Genomic DNA, 18,551 nt, shown 5'->3' with positions numbered 1-18,551 from the left:
CTCAGGAGTCCCTGCCTACTTCAGCTGCAGGGTCAGCCTGGGAGATCATTTCCAGCATTACCCTATGGCGGATATGGTGTTCGCGATGTTCTTTTGTCCTTGGGGCCATTTATGCTCGGAGGTTGACACTCTCACTTCCATTTGGGCGGAGATTATCTTCACTCTCAGGAGTCAGTGGGAGCGGTGTACAGGCACCTCGTTGGCAGCTCGTGGGAGACTTATATCCTTCATGAGGACATGGGACTGCTCCTTGTTTTTTCATTTGACCCCTTTTGGGATGTCGTGGCATTTTAGTCCACCACCATGGCTTTTTTGCCACATTGTTGAGCTAGGGATAGAGTACTTTCTCTCCCACCTGTTGTATGATTTGTTTTGAATAGAATATATCACTCTTTATTTTAAAAAAGTCTAATGTAACTTAGACCATGCTTATGTTGGCAACCATGCAGGCTGCCACGTGTCCTAGGTGATGCCGAGTGCAGGGGGTCCAATCCCCGGCCTCCTAGCCACGCCATGCCACCTCTCCCCCCCAAAAAATCCTGGGAAGGATGAGAGAGAAGGGTTAGATAAGCTCTTTATATCCAAGGCCCCCAAGGGGGCACCAATGCTTATGGGATTGTATATCCCCAAATCCACGTGTCACAGCTGCAAATCTCCTTCAATAAACCATGCTCCACACACCATTTGAGGGACCACCTCCAACACCCCCTTGTGACCAAACCTCAAGGCAAACCAAACTTGGTGCTGACCAAACTTGACCACGACCAACACAAGGTCGGGTCAATCAACAAGGATCAGCCACCAATAAATTCCACGGGTACATTTTCCAAACGCCACAAGGGAGTCTGCCACGTGAGAGCATTCAGGAAGGAACAACTGTCATAATGTCGCACTTTGAGCCGCCGCACAAATCGTGATAATCCGTCGCCACAGAACATCCAACCGCCACGTGTCATCAACGTGGGGGCCGCGCCCAATAAAGTCCCACAGTCCACAGGTCTAATCCTTGCTCTGATACCATGTTGGCAACCATGGAGGCTGTCACGTATCCTAGGTGACGCCGAGTACAAGGGGTCCCAATCCCCCGCCTCCTAGCCACGTCATGCCTTCTCTCCTCCCCAAAAAATCTCTGGAAGGATGAGGGAGGAGGGTTAGATAAGCTCTTTATATCCAAGGCCCCCAAGGGGGCACTAATGCTTATGGGATTTTATATCCCCAAATCCACGTGTCACAACTACGAACCTCCTTCAATAGACCATGTTTTACACACCATTTGAGGGGTGAAGGCCACCACCTCCAATAGCTTAACCCAAGGTTAACCATGATTAAGTCTAGTAATAGTTTGGCCGTGAGGGATTGGCTAGAGGAAGTGCAGACTTCCTAGAAATCCCTAGGGGTAATTTCTAAGAGCACCCACTAGGTCCTAGGGGCAAGGCAAAGGCATTAAAGAGGGGTCTTAAAGTTGGGCCCAAGGACAACCAATGTTGTTTTTATTATGGTGGTTAGGACTTTAATGAAGGGCTAAGTGGCATGCATGCACATGCATGTGCTCCCTTCCACCTACCATCTCTCTCCCTCACTCTCCGAGAAGCATCTTCCCCACTTGGGAAAGAAGGAGAAGATTGTGCTGGACGTTTTCAGTCGTTCTTGTGGTGTTTTTGAGCTGTTTCAGCTGTTTCAAGCTTGTTTTCTGCTGTTTTACGCCTGTTTCAGCTGTTCCAAGGCTGGTACGCACTTCTAAAAAGTGTCAGAAGTGAGTTTTTTGACTTTTTGAAAAAATTTGTACGACTGTATGGAATTTGTACGGGCGTGTACAGTTGCCTCTAGCAGGTGTCCGAAGTTGTCTTTGGCTATTTAGGACCTTTCTACATGTGTTTCTGGCTGCGTTGTGGCTTCTGGAGCTATTCTGGACTAGTGTAGGCTGCATGAGGAGCTTTCCCTGCTGCTTTTGGTTTGCTCTCTTAGAAGGACTTAGGCATAGATCCCGAGGCAGTCATTTCGGGGCAGATTTGTGGTTGGTCTATCAGATAATTTGACTATGAGGTTTGTGCTATCCATCTTAGGTCATCCCACTTGGCCCAACATGACTTCTTTCCTCTACAGCTTTTTCTTGCTTGCCTTCCGTTTTCTTCCTTTCCTTTTCTCTTTACCCGGAGGCTCGGAGTTACCTGCACCATGTTGGGAGCTTGGACAGGGGATAGGTACGAGAGAAGAACTCGTCCCTTTTCCAAGGACAGCGGGTACAGTTGTATTTGATTTTCTTTTATTTACTTTTTGTCTTTTGTTAGCTTTTGCTGTGCATTTTGTTGCTTGGAGCACTCTCCGGGCCTTGCAGGCTCAAGCTGACACTCGATTGCAGAGGGTGTGCTTGGGAAGAAGCCAAAGGGTCATTTGGATGCATTTGAAAGCCTTGAGGCTGTTTGAGCACAGGTTGGGGATTTGCATTTAATGTGATGCCTTCAGTTGGCACAGATAGAGGGGAAATGCCATAACATGCCCTGCTAGTTGCATTGGGAAAAAAGGGAGCTCATTTTGGGGCCCTGAGAGAAATTCACAATTTCTTCAAATTTCTTTCCTCTAAAACACTAAAATACGACATAACTCCATTGACGCACAGTGTAGAATTTGGTAATTGTGACATCACCGGCGCGTCCGAAGCGATTTGACAGGTTGGGCCCCGGACAACCTCTCAAATCGCTTTCATTAGTACATTTTTTTGAGCCTTTTTGGCCTTTTCCGAGCCTCCAAGTGCTCGTTTTCAGTGTTTCAAATGTCATTCCGAGGGTTTTTGCCTGCTCCAGACGCGCCGGTGATGTCAGAAGTACTGAATTCTGCACCGCACATCAGATATAATAAAGTAGCTCAAGTATCCTCATCAAATGCAAACTTGACAATTATTTCTTTTTTGTATTTTTTCAACGGCATGTTGGCCCTCCTTTGATTGGTGGAGGGCTATTTTCCTTCCAGGCTAAAAGGCCCCAAAATGAGTTTTCTTTTTTCCTAATGGATCTTAGTGGTGCACCGTGAAATAGATGCCCAAAGCTTGACAGAAGAGTTGGAAGAGGAACAGTTCAAGGGTGAGCCCTTGTTGTAAAGCTTTTCACTTTTTAGATGAAGTAAATAAATACCGAAAGGGGTGCCAAGCATTTGGGGCCAGTGGGTGTCTTTGCATTGAGCAGGGGCATTATAGCCTCCCCTTGTTGTTGTTGAAGATTATTTATGAGAATTGCTAAGTGGTTCAAGTAAATAAAGTTTGCTTTATGGCTGTAATTGAGGTTTAAGACAGAGCAGAAGAAGATCACTACCCTTTAGATTCCTGAAGGCCGGTTTCAGTGCCGCTGTTGTTGTCGATGTGACTGGGGTAGTCATGGTGGCCTAAGGCAACAACTCTCTCCCTGTCACAATCCCCCATGACTCCCGCAGCACTAAGTGGCTCCGAACCTTCATTTTCCACAACGGGTAATTGGTCCCGTCAAGCTTGCATGTCTCACCAAAATTAGGGATCTGATATCTATTGGCCATGATAATAAATTGAAAGAGGCAAAGAGTTTAGAGTGTCGTACCTGTCGTCGCGAACCGGAGCATCCTACCTAGGTACAAACGCCTGCCTGAACGAGCCTCCCGCCTACGTTCAGTGCTTCAAAACACCAAAGTCGATTCAACCCGAGCAATGAATCAAGCTCATCCTTTAGCAAGGTCCTTGCCGTCAAGCTCGACTTCCCATGAACTTCCGTCAGGGCTCCATGCTAGCAAATGAAGTCTCACGAGAGGGTATCCCGCAGAAGGCTGATAGAGCCCATGAATTATTTGCGGAAGTGTTTCACTATAGAATCAAATTTTATTAAGTGTTTGTACTTCACAACCATTCAAGTGTGTGCAAGCCAGAATAGACAGTGCATCCAAGACAAATATAGAAGCAACACATATATTTCCGTCCGTCCACAAACTAGACACAATACAAAAGGAGATGCAGAGTCCCACCAAACCGTGGTCCTCCGATCTTACCAAAATGTCCTACTATCTGCCTGGCAGCTCTAGATCTCCGAGCCCGCGTGCTCTTTTGAGCTTATGTAGACTCTTTGTTCAGTGATCGGTTCCACCTTGCTGTCCGGATAGCCAGCCTAAAGCCTCTCTTGAGCTAAATCTGCTGCATAGTGTAGCTCTCCTTCACCTCCTGAATGTAAGCCTAGGGATGGCTATCTGCTGCTCCCTTCAGCTCCTCTGAGGGCTGCTCCAAGTGATGCCAAAGGAGGCGCAAATGGCCCCCTTTTATAGGGGCAGACCCCTTGCCAAATCCAGCTGACTGGCTGCCCCTACCAACTCAACTGTCCCCTACCAGCTGACTAGAGAAGGAGAGCTGTAAATGCCCTTCAGGGCCTTCTCCTCCGGGCTTTTGCTGGCCGGCCTGGCCACTTGGCATCCAGCCTCTGGCACAAGCAGTTCCAGCCTTGATTACCTGTCCCAAACCTGCCCAGAAGCCTGCCAAACAGCCGACACATGCAGCACCGCTGCTTTCTACTGGTTCCGCCTCCTGCCAGTCCCATATAGCCACGTGCCACTTCTGTACTTGCTGACATCAGGCTGAGTTGTCCGCCTCTGTCCATTGCTGGTTTCCCTGCGCAATCCTGCCCTTCCTCAGTGTGGGGTCCCTCTGAACATTGCCATGTCAGATCTGCCCTCCAAGGTGGCTTCCAACTGCCAGGTACTTCCTCTCTCTCTCTCTCTCTCTCTCTCTCTGCCATCCACTTGGCAGCCTATGTGCTTGCCCATCATCCTATGGTCCACCCCCCCGATGCACTTCTCATTTGGGGGCTCACAGGTGGGGAGGTGACCCACCCTAATCCAACACCCTCTCTCACTGACCCACATTGGCCAGATCTAAATCCATCAATGAAGATGGTCCTGTAGCTCAAGTGCGGTAGCTCTCTGGAACTCTGGTGTCATCATAGCCTTTTCCCGTCTTTTCAACAAGTGGCTCTTGTTCTGCTAGGTCCGGTTCTGCATAAGCACACCAATTTGGTACACACTTCCACCCTTGGCATCACCTAGTGGCACCACCACCTTCAGGCATGATCCCGCCATCGAACTCGAGCACTCTAGGTACCAATATCCTCCAATTGTCCCCCTCGTGATGGGTGAACAGCCTGAAGTTTTCTAGGGACCAAGCTCTCAAGGTCTGTGTCAACCTGTCCTTCGTCTGGCTAGGTCTACAACTGGGTCTGCAACCAAACAACATACCCGAGACATCATATCCCAGGCATAGATCCATATTACTTGCTCCATTTGTGGTTCTGTATTGTTGGCCCTCTCTAAGTCACAGCTTCCATTTGACCTTGAGCCCTCAGGTCCTATCGATGAGTCCCCCTCTATTTCAGCAACACTAGCCAGACACCCATCACTGTCCATCGCCTTCACAAAGGTCTCTGACTCTTCTCTTGACCAATCCTAATCTCAGCAACACTCGGAGATGCCACCAAGAAAAGTTCCTCTATGACCACCAACTGAGATGCCTCCTTTGCCTCTGAGCTGGCACTCTTCTTTTTCTGATCAGCCTTCTTCTTTTTGCAATCCTTCACAAGATGCCTTGATCATCACAATAGAAGCATTTCTTTCTTTCTCTCTCTTATTCTTGTTCTCTTCATCTGAAGAGTACGCTCCTCCATCAAATTTGGGCTTACCTTTGCCAGGCTTATGCTTGCCCTTGCCTTTGCTCATTTCTGAGCTACTAGGGCCTTGTCATCCTTATCCGTACCATCGCACTTAGTTTCTCAAGCTCCTTATTGCAGCAACAATGGAACTGTCTCCTTGAAAGTCACTGGTGCCACCTGCTTCCCCGCAATCATTGTAGGTACAAAACTAGCAATAGCCTTGCCATCCTGGTCAAGCTTGTCCCTTGACCAACTTTTGCAAGCTGATCCGGCATCACCTTCATCTTGGTGATGTGTTCCTCATGCCATATAGTTCCATCTCGACGTCCAAGATTCTCACCTCGTTGTTGAGCTCATGCATATCCCTCATTGTTCTCCAAGCCTCCAAAGAAGAGTTTGCCATCTGAATATGAGGAAGCACCATATCTGTCATCGTACCCACAATGATAGCCAAGACTTTCACGTCTCAGAATGTCATGCTTTTACTAAAACAGGGTCCACTGGTGTCAGCACCGTTTGCTGCCATTGATGTGGCTGGGGTAGTCACGGTGGCCTATGGAAACAACTTTGTCCCTGTTGCAATCCCCCAGGACTCCCTCAGCACTAAGTGGCTCTGAACCTTCATTTTGCACAATTGGTAATTGGCCCTATCGAGCTTGTCCGTCTCACCAAAATTAATATATTGGCCATGATAATGAACTGAAAGAGGTAAAGAGTTTAGAGTGTCGTACTTGCCTAAACCTGAGGCCCCCACCTGGGTACAGATGACTGCCTGAACCTGAGCCTCTCTCCTTAGTACAATCCTTCAATCACCTAATTCGATTCACCCCAAGCAATGAATCAAGCTTTCAGCAAGGTCCTTGGCTTCAAGCTGCACTTCCCATGAACTTCCGTGAGGGCTCTGATACCATATTAGCAAATGAAGTCCACCAGAGGGTATCGCGTAACGGAAGGCTGATAGATGAGCCCAAGAATTACTCGCGGTAGTGTTTCACTACGGAATCAAACTTCATTGAGTGTGTGTACTTCACAATCATACAAGTGAGTGCAAGCCAGAATAGATAGTGCATCCAAGACAAATATAGAAGCAACACTCATATATTTCCATCCGTTAACAAACTTGACACAAAAAAAAGGAGATGTTGAGTCCCAGTCCTCTAATCTTACCAAAATGTCCTTCTACTAACTGCCTGGCACCTCTAGATCTTTGAGCCCGCATGCTCCTTTGAGCTTATGTAGACTCTCTGTCCAGTGATCCCTTCCACCTTGCTGTCCAGATAGCCAGCCTAGGTGGGCTGCCTCTCTTGAGCTAAGTCTTCTGCATAGTGTAGGTCCCCTTCACCTCTTGGATGTAGGCCTAGGGATGGCTACCTGCTGCTTCTTTCTGCTCCTCTGAGGGCTGCTCCAAGTGATGCCGAATGAGGTGCAAATGGCCCCCTTTTATAGGGACAGACCCCTTGGCAAAACTAGCCGACTAGCTGGCCCCTACCAGCCGACTCAACTCCCCCCTACCAGTCGACTTGAGGGGGAGGGCTATAAATTCCCTTAAGGGCCTTCTCTTCTAGGCTCTTGCTGGCCTTCCTGGCCACATGGCATCCAGTGACTGGCCCAGGCAGTTCCAGCGTTGATTACCTGTCCCAAACCTGCCAAACAACCGACACATGCAGCGCGTCTGCTTTCTTTTGGTTCCGGCTCCTACCAGTCTTGTACAGCCACGTGTCACTTCCGTACCTTCTGACATCAGTGCTGAGTCACCTGCCTCTGTCCATGCAGCCTTGTTTGCTGGTTTCCCTGCACAATCCTACCGTTCCTCCGTGTGAACTCCCTCTAAACATTGCCATGTCAGATCTGCCCTCCAAGGTGGCTTCCACCTGCCAGGTACTTCCTCTCGCTCTCTCTGCTGCCTACATGGCAGCCCATGTGCTGCCCATGTGGCAGCCCCATGTCCCCATCCTATCATTCTATGGTCCACCCCCAATGCACTCCTCATTTGGGGGCTCACAGGTGGGGAGGTGACCAACCCTAATCCAACATCAGCCACATCATGTTCCCTCTAAATCTAGAAGACTCTACCATGCTTTTCAAATATGATGGAATTGGCTGTAGCAAACACTTCCCAAGCTGACTTATGGCATGCCAGGTTTGGACATGTCCATCACAGGGCATTGTCCTACTTGTACAAGAATAATATGACTCAGGGAATGCCAAAATTGCAGCAACCAGCAAATGAAGTGTGTGAGGGGTGTGCACTTGGCAAATTGCATCGCTTGCCATTCAATAAACAAGGCAAGAATTGGGTCAAGGCAACCAGAGTGGCAATGGAAATGCCAGAGTCGAACTTAAGTATATGACTAATGTCGGAAAAAGGAAAAGATAGTAGAGACAATTGTTTATAGAGTAGAAATGTTGCAAATAGTTTGTGTTTCAGTAGATGGCAACAACCCTAATGTAGGAGATGAAGATCAACTTATAACATCATCCGACAGACATAGTTCAAAACATGATGTGGCTGTTAGGGACAATTATAACTGTCCCTACAGTTACAAAATTATCCACTACTCATTCATGTAACTTTCCTTTACTAGGGGTCTGCTAACCCTCCTTGGGTGAGGTCCACGTGGGTGGAGAGGTCTCTCTCAACAGCTTTCTTGACCCAGAATACGAAGAGGGTATTCTCTCTCTTTATTTCATATCTATAAAAAATTTGTTTGTAGACTTTTTCTTCCTAGATTTCGTATCTCTTGACTTTTTATCTCTACATTTTCTCTCTCTAGATTATTTTGTTAATGTTTTTAGAGATGAATCCTTGAGATATTTGGAGGAGATTTCTTAGTTGCTATTAGTTTTATCTCCTTGAAGCTCTCTCAAAGAAGTCCTTCATTACAAGTGGAGCTCTCCTGCTACTCAACACACACCATGTCTTGGAGTGTCCCTTAGGTTGGTATACAAACAAGGTTATAAATCCCCTAGACCCACCCTTGGATTATGGTTGATTGTGAAGTCAGGGTTGTGATAATGTTTTCTTTACTGAAGTATTGTAGTAGAGTGTTGTGGATGTCTAACTTAACAGGCTTGTTGTGGATTGTCTCCTCTTATGGCTTGGTCTCGATAGACCTTCCATTCTGTATCTAAAAATCCAATGTCAACCATTCTTTCAATTGACATAGATATTGTCCTTGAAGTGATATGATGCATTGAAAGAGGCGACTTTGGTTTGAGCATCTATCTTGTGATTTGGATTGAAGTTGAGTGGGGGTAGATGTTGTCTAATTAATGGACAGACATGATTATTGCCAATGTTTGATTGTATAATACGGCACTATCCCTAAGGACTAGGTCAAAGTTGTCACTCATATATGATGCATGTTGCTACAATCATTGTATGACTACCTTAGATTAACAAATTTATGGCCAATTTAGCGGGGTTCCACATTCAATGTATGTATGCTTGTATCCCATCAATGTCGATGTAGTTTTACACATAGGTGTATGCAAGCAAACGTAGGTTCCATCATGTGTTTGCTTGCATCTCATTTGTGTTGGTGCGGTTCGACACTTGAATTTGGAATGTCTTTTGAAGTAGGTTGGTGCTATGAGGTATTCTTTGAGGTATGCTGCTTTGAAAATTTTGGTCTTCTCTGGCTAGGTTGTGGATCCATTTTTCATCTAAGGACTTTCATTATTTGTTCATTGTGAATGTTCATTGAAATTCCCATGATGCTCCATTTTGAATGTTCATTGGAGTTCCCATGATGCTCTATTTTGAATGTTCATTGGAATTCTCGTGATGCTCCATCCTTGAGATTGTGAGCATGATCAAGATCATCATTCTTGTCTACTTTGGCTATTGGAAACAGGTACCACCATCCCACATGGCCAATGTACTAAAAAATGGCTTTTTTGGTGGTAGATTGTGTGCAAAAAAAAACACCCATGGTTAAATTGGAGCACAAAATTGATTCGAGTGCTTCAATGGGTGCAAAATCTAAAACCTATAAAATTAAAACCCCCTCTGCACTCCTTGGCTACATTTATGGCCTTTACCTATCCCTAGTGGCCAAAAATCATAAAAAATGTCTCATCGGAGGTGAAAATGCTAAAAAAGACCACAAACAAATAAATTTTAGAGACAAATGGGTTTAGGGGAATATGTGGCCTTAGGATAAGGTCAATATCATAAGTCAAAGGCCTTTGCACAATTATAAACAAATCATCAAAATTTACCTATCCCACATGGTGGAGAGTTAGCTAGAAAGATAAAGGGAGTGTTCATGATCATGCGGATTGTAGTGACCCTAAGCACAAAAGGTGAGAGGGGCCAATGGGATGAAAGGGAGTAGGGCAAGGTTTAGAAGCATAAAAGCTTTAAACCTAATATATTCTACCTCTCACTTTTGCCAGTTATACCAATGAATATATCAGGTTCTAATAAAACTTCTAAAACATCTACCAACACTTATATTAAGGCTCTTTCTGGTATCCTTTGTTTTGACAAATACGTAGATGCTTTTGGGTTCAAAGCTATCTTGAGGTCTTTTTTGGGCCCATGTTGACCTCTTCGTTAATGGTACTAAGATTATGACCAGTTAGTTTAAGCATTCAAATTGATTTCCAACTTTCATTCAAACATGGATCCACTTTTCTCATGCTATTTATCCCCAAATTGGAATATTTCATGACATTATCCCCAACAAGCCATTTTCATGCTATTTATCCCCAACTAGATTAGCTATATGTAGTGTATAAATTTCATCGAGTTTGGTTTGTTGGGAAATAAGTTCTTAATGCCCTCATATTTGATGAGATTAATCTTTTGAAAATTCAATTTAACCATTAGAATCCATTCTCCCCTCAAATTGAGCCATGGATTTTGTTTTTCACACTTTCTACCCCCCCCCCCCCCCCAACAAACCAATTTTAATAAGATTGATCACATGGGGGTGCATAAAGGCTATGAAGATTGAAAATGCATGTTCAAGGCCCTTATATTTTATGGGATTGAGATTGCCGCAAGGACCTTATTTTTGGAATCCATTCCCCCCTCAAATTCAACAATGGATGTTGTTTTTTCATGCTGGATTGTTCACCATATTAGCCATACGAAGTGGGAAAATTTTTCCCAATTAGGAAATGAGTACATGAGGCCCTTATCTAAATAATATGGGGATTGTGGAAATTACATTAAAGAATTGGAATCCTTGCTCCTCATATTCAACCACGGATGGGTGCTCCTACATCACCCAACAGCCTTAGAAGAGCTTGCACACAATTTAGAAACACACCCAATGTCTCAGATTCATTCATCTAGAGATCAAATAAATCTTGCTCGAGATTTAACTTCGAGTGCTTCATGCAAACTCCAAATAAAGCTTCCAGTGTTTGCCAATTCTCTGCTGCCGTGGATTTTCACGTCAAGATGAAAAGTACTCAGGTCTTAAGGCTCTATCCATATAGCCCATTGCCTTCTCATCCTTTTGCTCCCACTGGGAATTTTATCTGCATTATGAGAGCACTCCTTCGGCTTCTTGTCTGTACCAGCAACAATATGCCAAAGTCCCTTTTGCATGAAGAGTAAATGAGTAGCCAGTTGCCAGGAAGCAAATTTTTGACCATTGAAGGTCACTAATATTGCTCCGCCCTTATCCTTCTTTGAAGCCAATTGAAGGTCTACTCCTGCATCCATGGATGCTCTTTTTTCATCTTTTTATAGCTTTTTTGTTAAAGTGGCCGTATGGAACGGGTAAGGGGCAAAAAATTGGGCACGATTATATAAGTCCTTTTTTTGTAAAATTGAGATTATGGAAAGTGCACTTAAAAATTGGAATCCATTTTCGCCTTGAGTTCGACCTTGGATGGTCTTTTTCATACTTTCCAAGAACTCAATTTGAAAGGAAATGAAGATAGTATGGCTACAAAGCAGAGATAGTTCCTAGAAGAATATGATGATTGCTTCTTAAGGGATCTTGGCATATGTGTGTGGAATAGAGAGCTCTAAACAAGATGACTATTCAAAAATAGGTTTCCAATCCCTCAAATAGATGAGATTCTTGATAGCTTAAGAGAGAGCACATTTCTCACCCACATTGATTTGAAAACTGGTTTATCATCGTGTAAGGATAGCACCCCAAGATATTAACAAAATTGTCTTCCAAAAATCATAGGGTTTGTATGAACATCTGGTAGTACCCTTTGGTTTAAGTAACCAAATGATGAGCTAAATATTCCAGAAACATAGATCTTTTCTGGGTACATCTTTTGATCATATTATTAATTTTAGCAAAGATCAAGAGAAACATAAAAGGCATTTAAAGGTTGTGTATGATCTCTTGAAAGACAATCAGTTATTCATGAATGATAAGAAGAGCGAGTTTTTATTAACTAAAATGCTATATCTTAGACATATAAGAGGTGAAGGAGAAATTAACAATGGACCCAAAAAAGTTGAAGGTAATAACTTGAATGTCCCGACTTAAAGAGTGTACATGAAGTCAAATCTTTTCCTAGGATTGTGATTGTGTTACAAGAGGTTCATTCACCACTTTTCTCAAAAATCTTCACCTTTGCATGATTTGACATGAAAGACTAGAACTATTTTTGAAAAGAGAGAGAGAAGGCAACATTTGAAGAGTTAAGAAGTCTCTTCCTTTGGCTCCAATTTTATTCATGCTAGATTTGTGAAAACTATTTCCATACACAACCCTTGGTACGACGAGATGGGGATAATTTATTATTCACTTTTCAAATTCAAAATACTAGCAGATGCTCTATCTCAACGGCCAAAATCTATCCTTTGCTAGTATCTTCCCATTGTTGGTCATGAGGGAGAATATAATGGAGGAGTGCCAAAATCTACCCTTTGTTGCATCATAAAGGTATGTCTTCTACATTAGCTCGGCTTGAACATTATTTTTATTGGCCTTAGATTTCAAAAGACGTTTATCAATATGATGCATCTTGTCCAATTTTTCAAAAGGCTACGTATGATCGAGCAAAGCCACAAGGGTTAGTACAACCTTTGTTAATTCAAGAGGCATGTTGGAAGGATATGGCAATGGACTTTGTGACAAGTTTTCTATGATCACCTAGGGACATGATATGATATGGATAGTTATTGATAGGTTTAGTAATGAAGCTCATTTCTTTCCATGTAAGGAAACTGTAAAGGCTATAAAAGCTAGCTCTTTGTTTATCAAATATGTCTTTGTACATCATGGAGCTCCCAAGACCATAGTTTTTAATTATGGTAGTACATTTTCTAGTAATTTTTGACGAACTTGGCAAAAAAGCATGGACAAAGCAAGGAAGTAAATAAAATATTGTTGAAACTCTTAAGGATTTATGTTCATTATCATCTACAATTATGGGAGACGTACTTGCTGATGGTTGAATTTTCTTACAACAATACTATGCATTCTTACAACAATGCCTTGCTAGTCATGAATACCAAAGATGAAGTATTTGCTTCTAATTAGTTTACAGAAGACATATAAAACATAATCTCCAATCAAAAGAATGCCAAAGGATATCCACAACTATAAGCGATAGAGGGTAGTTGAACAATCGACATTACATCCTATGTAACATATGTAACCTCATTCACCTATGTGACCTATGTAATCTCGTTCAGCTATCAACATTCACCTTGGTGAATGAGATTAACCTGTAAGAAAGATGTGATCTCCAAACAAATAATCTTTGAGTAACAACTAACTACATTCCTATCACACCCATGCACATTGGATACATGAACCGCACAACTATTGGTTTGAGGTTGGGTAGAGACTAATAGCTTCAGCTCAAGATATGACCTTAGCAAGCCTATGGCACATTAAATGTTCTAGGCCTAATTGTGCTTTAATTATGTGCATGGGTAGAGGGGTCATGTGGCAAAATTTTCAAAAGAGGATTAAGAACTGTTTAACTAAATTATTAAGGTTATGTTCCACCATATAGGCTAGGAACATTTGATTAAATAAATGTATCTATATTTTGATTGACCTGTAAGTCTAATTTCGTTTTTGAATTGCTTTTGATAGCCTTTTATTACTTTTGGGGTTAGAAGCAGCCTTATGAGGTACCAATTGCTTTTGCCACCTCATTCATGCATGCTTACTCTTGAGATCTTGGTTGCTTCCATGTTTTAAAAGCTCTTGAAGCCCAGGATAGCAAATTCAGATTGGATTCTAGCCTCTGTTTTCAATTCACTACGCACATCCAGAACAAATTGTGATCTAAATTACAGCTGCTTGTTGCTATTTTGGCATCTATTTTCACTTCAAAATGGAAGTACACCACCTGCATGCAGTTTTTCTTGTCCAAATCGATTGTGAAAGCCCTTTCTTCTTGATGATTTCTCCAAATCGAAACCCCATCTTCGTAGCCCAAACAGCCTCCACATATTCTACCCCTACAACAGCTTCAAACCTTAATCCTTGAGACCACAAAACCTCTTCAAATCATTACAGGATTTGGAGAGGGATACAACAAATCCATCTCATGTGCAGTGTCTAAATTCTAGAAGTTTACGAGTTTCCTTATGTGCAAATGGATTGCCATCAGGTCACCTCCACCATTTACTCTCCATCACCCCTCAACACCGATCATCCATCCCACCTGGGATTCCAAGCTATAACCAGCCATTCTGCCTAAGCAATTCCAAAAGGTTCTCCCTAGAATACTGCCATTTCCAACACAGTAAGCATAAAAGCAGTAATTAGAATCTAGAATTCAAGTATTTCCAACCTCCTCCTTTTTCCCTTATTAGTGAGCCAAATTTCCCATTGAGGCTTTACAAAACGTAAAATTTCCCATTGAGGCTTTACAAAACGTAAAATTTCCCACGCAAGTCAATCTAGCAAAGTAACCAATTAGCCCCAGGAGGGTTTTGAAGAAACCTTCATACAAGGGGAAACCAATTGAGCCAAGGGGTTGTAGACCCATCAAGACTCACTTCTTCAAAGCATCAAAAGGCTAGGTGCATGTAAGCTGTCCAGCATATATGCAAAGACAGGAGCTGATGCTGTCAAGTCAAGCAAAAAGGTTTGTTGCAAGACACCATAATGACATTTGTCATTGTAGGGTGCTGCTCGTTTATGTTGATCAAAAGCACTAAAAGCAAGATCTAAAAAATAGAAGCAATTTACCAAAATATGAAAAACATAGCTTCAGAAAATTTTAATCTCTTTTTTCTTTTCATTTTTTGTTTGGCTTTTGGGGAAAGGTGGGGGGCGGGGGGGTTAAATGTGTTTACAATTCTCATGAATTTCTACAAAATTGCTGCCCCGCATCATAGGCCATGAAGACAGAAAGAAGCTAGAAGTGCAGGTAACTTACCAAGCCCAGCTAACAAAACACTATCAAATTCGAAGCTTTGCTAACATGCTCCTGAGGCTCAACTAACTATCCAATTCCCCTCTTGAAAACTTGTCTTCTGGGTAATACATAGCGACAACAGTATTGCCTGCAAACTTCCTCCCCTTCAAGGAAACCATCGCCATGCGTGACCCTTGAGTATCAGTGTATTCCACAAAGGCCTTTCCTAGCCCAGGAACTTGCTCTCCTGTCAGCTTTGGACGAGGAATCACAAGTTTGGTAACATTACCATACTTACTACACTCTCCTTTTATGTCCTCAGAAATATCTTTAAACTCCTTGTCATCCCTCAACTCATCCACATCTACCAGTTGTGTTAAGCACACGACTTTAGATGGAACTTCAGTATCTGAGATCCCATTTTCCATGCCAGGCACCATTCCCGACATAAATCCAGTTGTCATCAAACCTGGCAACCCACCAAAAGACATTGCATTGCCACCAGTCACTGTCAATGCAAGCTTCTGCATTTCAATTTGCTGCTGGGCTTGTAAAAGGGCAGTTGCTTGATCTGACTTGGGCTGACCGCTTGCCGTTGCACGTCTGACAGTTAAAGTCCTGTTTCCTATTCTCACACCATTGAATGCAGCACAAGCAACATCTGTTACTGCAGGATCCTGATATATGCAAAATGCGTAACCTTTTGAATTACCAGTTTCCGGATCTTTGACAAGGTCAAAACCACGCAAAAGCCCAACTGATTCCAGCATCTCCTTTACTTGCGCTTCAGTTAGGTAGTAAGGAAGACCACCCACAAATAGTTTGTCAGGTCCATCAACACCGCCCACAGTACCAGGTGTAAGCCCAACAATAGCAAGGTTCAGATGGGGACTTGGCTGACTTGGGCCCAATGTGGCTGCAAAAGAAGGATTGTAATCACTAGGCCTTCGAACTCTCACTGACACTCCCTCAAACATTATGCCATCTAACGCCATGGCATTACTTGCTTCTTCCACCGTTCGCATCTCCACAAAGGCAAATTTCTTCTCATGGTTAATGTAAACATTCACTACAGCATTACCTGGCCCTGCAGTGTTCCCACCTATTATTGCCATCACTTGGCTGAAAAATGTTGCTATTGTTTGTTCATTTGCTAAAGGGGGTAGACCACCAACATAAACCCGAAGTGCATGCCTCATTGCCTGTTGCGTCATAGCCTGCATAGGCATCGTCGAAAGGGTTCCAAATTGAGTCCCAGCAAACGAAAATGTCCCTAAGACAGGGGGCATTGTTTGAGAAACTCCAAGTAACTGACCTGGTAGTGCCAAAAGGTGTTAGGTGAGACTGTTGAGGCGTTTCCTCCCCAATGGTGGGGAGGGATGCGTGAGTGAGTTTTCTTATTTACAAAAAACACAAACACCAAGAGAACACAGCATAAACCACCGTTAGAATGGGTGTGCTGTACCTTCAAAAAAGGTAAGAAGTGAAAAGGTGCACCATCGGCCTTGCCCTTACGTTTGCTTAAGTTAAGCTGCTTATCAAGTGCCATTGAAACTTAATATGTGACTTCAAGCTTTTGGAACTGACCTGGCAGTGTAGCCATAACCGTTGCACCAGGTGGAGCCATATCGAAACCAGTAGCTCGCTTACTCCTTCGATCTCGAGATGGTGATTGCGACCCTGAATGATTCCTAGACGGTCCCCTGGACAAAGACCGGTCCCTCTTTGTATGTCTGGCAGCATCATGGTCGTGATGTCGCCTATCTCGATCGTTGCTTCTGTCCCGACTCGCACTCTCTCTATCTCGGCTTTGCTCTCTGTCGAAGGCTCGATGGCGACCATTGTCATGGTCTCTTTTGGATCTTTCACTTCCTTCCCTGCTGCCTCTATGTCCATGTTCTCTCTCCTTTTGCCGAGCTCTTGCTAGGCTTTCCCGCTCTCTATAGGAATCCCGTGATGCTCCACCGTAGTCGCCACGATTGGCCATCCTCTCAGCGTCGCAGAAGATCAAAAAACACAGATAAACAAGCAAAATGTTGGAACTGATTGTTTTAAAATTTATAGGTTTCTCTTCTGTGGAAAGCCGTACTATCTGGAAGGAACCCAACTCAGGTTAGCTCTCCTTTTGCTTTGGTGACCTTGGTACGGTTGGCAGCCTAGCGGGAAGTTTTCGTTTTCTGAGCTCTCGTTTTGTTATGTGTCTATACATCTGTATTCTTCTTTATTTTCTCATAAAAATGGCTTTTGATTAGCACGATTTTTTTCTTCGTTTAAAAGCATACATATGCTTTTCCTTCTTTTGCTTCTGAGAGTTGAAAGCATACACAAGATTTTCTGGAGGAGACAAGCATAAGATGCTTTCCTTACCAGAGATTTATCTATATAATGGTAAAGGGCGCTCATTGTCTTTTTCTTCGTCAAAAAGCATACATTTGCTTTTCCTTCTTTTGCTGCACGTTCTAGAGAGTTGAAAGCATAAACAAGAGGAGAAAAGCATAAGATGCTTTCCTTACCATGATTCATCTATATAATGGTAAAGGGCTTTCATTGTTTAGTCCAGATAGCCTAAAGCACAACCTCACTACTATGTTATGTTAGACCGAATAGTTGATGGATCACACACAAAAATCGGGCAGGCATTTGGTAGTCATCTATTTTAGTGGTCTAGGCTCTCGCATCCCTCCTACTCTCGGTAGGGAATCAAGCCCCACCACTGCCACCTTGTGAACTCTAGCAGGCACTTGGGCGGGGATCTTGGCTGCCCAATAGCTTGGGCACCCTGTAATTTTCGAAGCCAATATATTTTGGCCGACTTTTTACCATGCAAGCCCGATCTTTACTCTTAGTACGGTTGGGATAGATCGATCTATGATTTTGAATGAAATCTATAAGAATATTTCGTAAAGCAATGGCGTAGGTGCTAATCAAATTGGAATATTCAATATTGTTTTCTTTAACATAAAAAAATAGCTACTTTCAAAGTTGGCACATACAAGGTGACAAACAAAGATGTTGAAATTGGAGATCATTATCTTTGTGCTAGATTATATCGCTAGATTATATCCCTATGTTTGAGATAGTAATATGTTCTTGTTGAGGGGAGATTCCCATCCAGATATTGTAACCATTAGCCAATGTCATGGTGTTTGAGCTTTGCTATGAATTTTTCTTCTTGCTTTGCTTTTATGGCTCGTTGTCGCTAGAACTTTGAACACCGATAGTTCTTTCACTTTGTCATATTTCAATGCCTTATTCAATTCAATCAATACCATATTTGTTGTCTTGCGATCTGCCTTGAGTAGCTCCTAACATTGAGACCAAAGTGTAGGTTCTCATCTTTGAAATTTCATTGATTATGAGATGATTTATGCATTCTATAATTCTATTACTGCTACCTGTAGGGATACATAGAACATCTCGTGCTTCTTTGGTAGAGCAAACTAATAATGGACAATAGTTGCTAAGCAACTAAGTCACAATGCGGTGGCTTCAATTGTTGCTACCAAATCAAATTGATTTTGTTATTCTTAATTATTATACTTGATATAAATGTCTCTCCAAAACCAAAAGTATTGCAAATGACATACAGTC

General features: G+C 43.1%; 1 protein-coding gene across 4 annotated transcripts; it reads right to left on the bottom strand.

Moving 5' to 3' along the window:
• Positions 1-14,839: 14,839 nt before the first annotated feature.
• Positions 14,840-17,094, bottom strand: LOC147880204 (splicing factor U2af large subunit B-like). Of its 4 annotated transcripts, none has more exons than XM_087370727.1 (3): positions 16,548-17,094; positions 16,063-16,275; positions 14,840-15,876 (listed from the first exon to the last, which is right to left on the bottom strand). In XM_087370727.1, exons 1-3 carry the CDS (start codon positions 16,945-16,947, stop codon positions 15,044-15,046), a joined length of 1,446 nt encoding a protein of 481 aa, XP_087226853.1. In that variant the 5' UTR covers positions 16,948-17,094; the 3' UTR covers positions 14,840-15,043. The 4 variants fall into 4 exon arrangements, with proteins under 4 accessions (XP_087226853.1, XP_087226851.1, XP_087226852.1 ...); XM_087370725.1 differs by adding an exon at positions 16,276-16,356 and having other exon boundaries at positions 14,840-16,177; positions 16,548-17,093; XM_087370726.1 differs by having other exon boundaries at positions 16,042-16,275; positions 16,548-17,093.
• Between the last annotated feature and the right edge of the window lie 1,457 nt (positions 17,095-18,551).

The sequence above is a fragment of the Dipteris shenzhenensis genome, chromosome 32, assembly GCF_047967505.1.
Source record: "Dipteris shenzhenensis isolate YYH24624 ecotype China chromosome 32, Dip_SZ_1.0, whole genome shotgun sequence".
Lineage (NCBI taxonomy): Eukaryota > Viridiplantae > Streptophyta > Polypodiopsida > Gleicheniales > Dipteridaceae > Dipteris > Dipteris shenzhenensis.
Note: the sequence above shows the minus strand (reverse complement) of the source record. Positions and strands in the feature narration are given on the sequence as shown.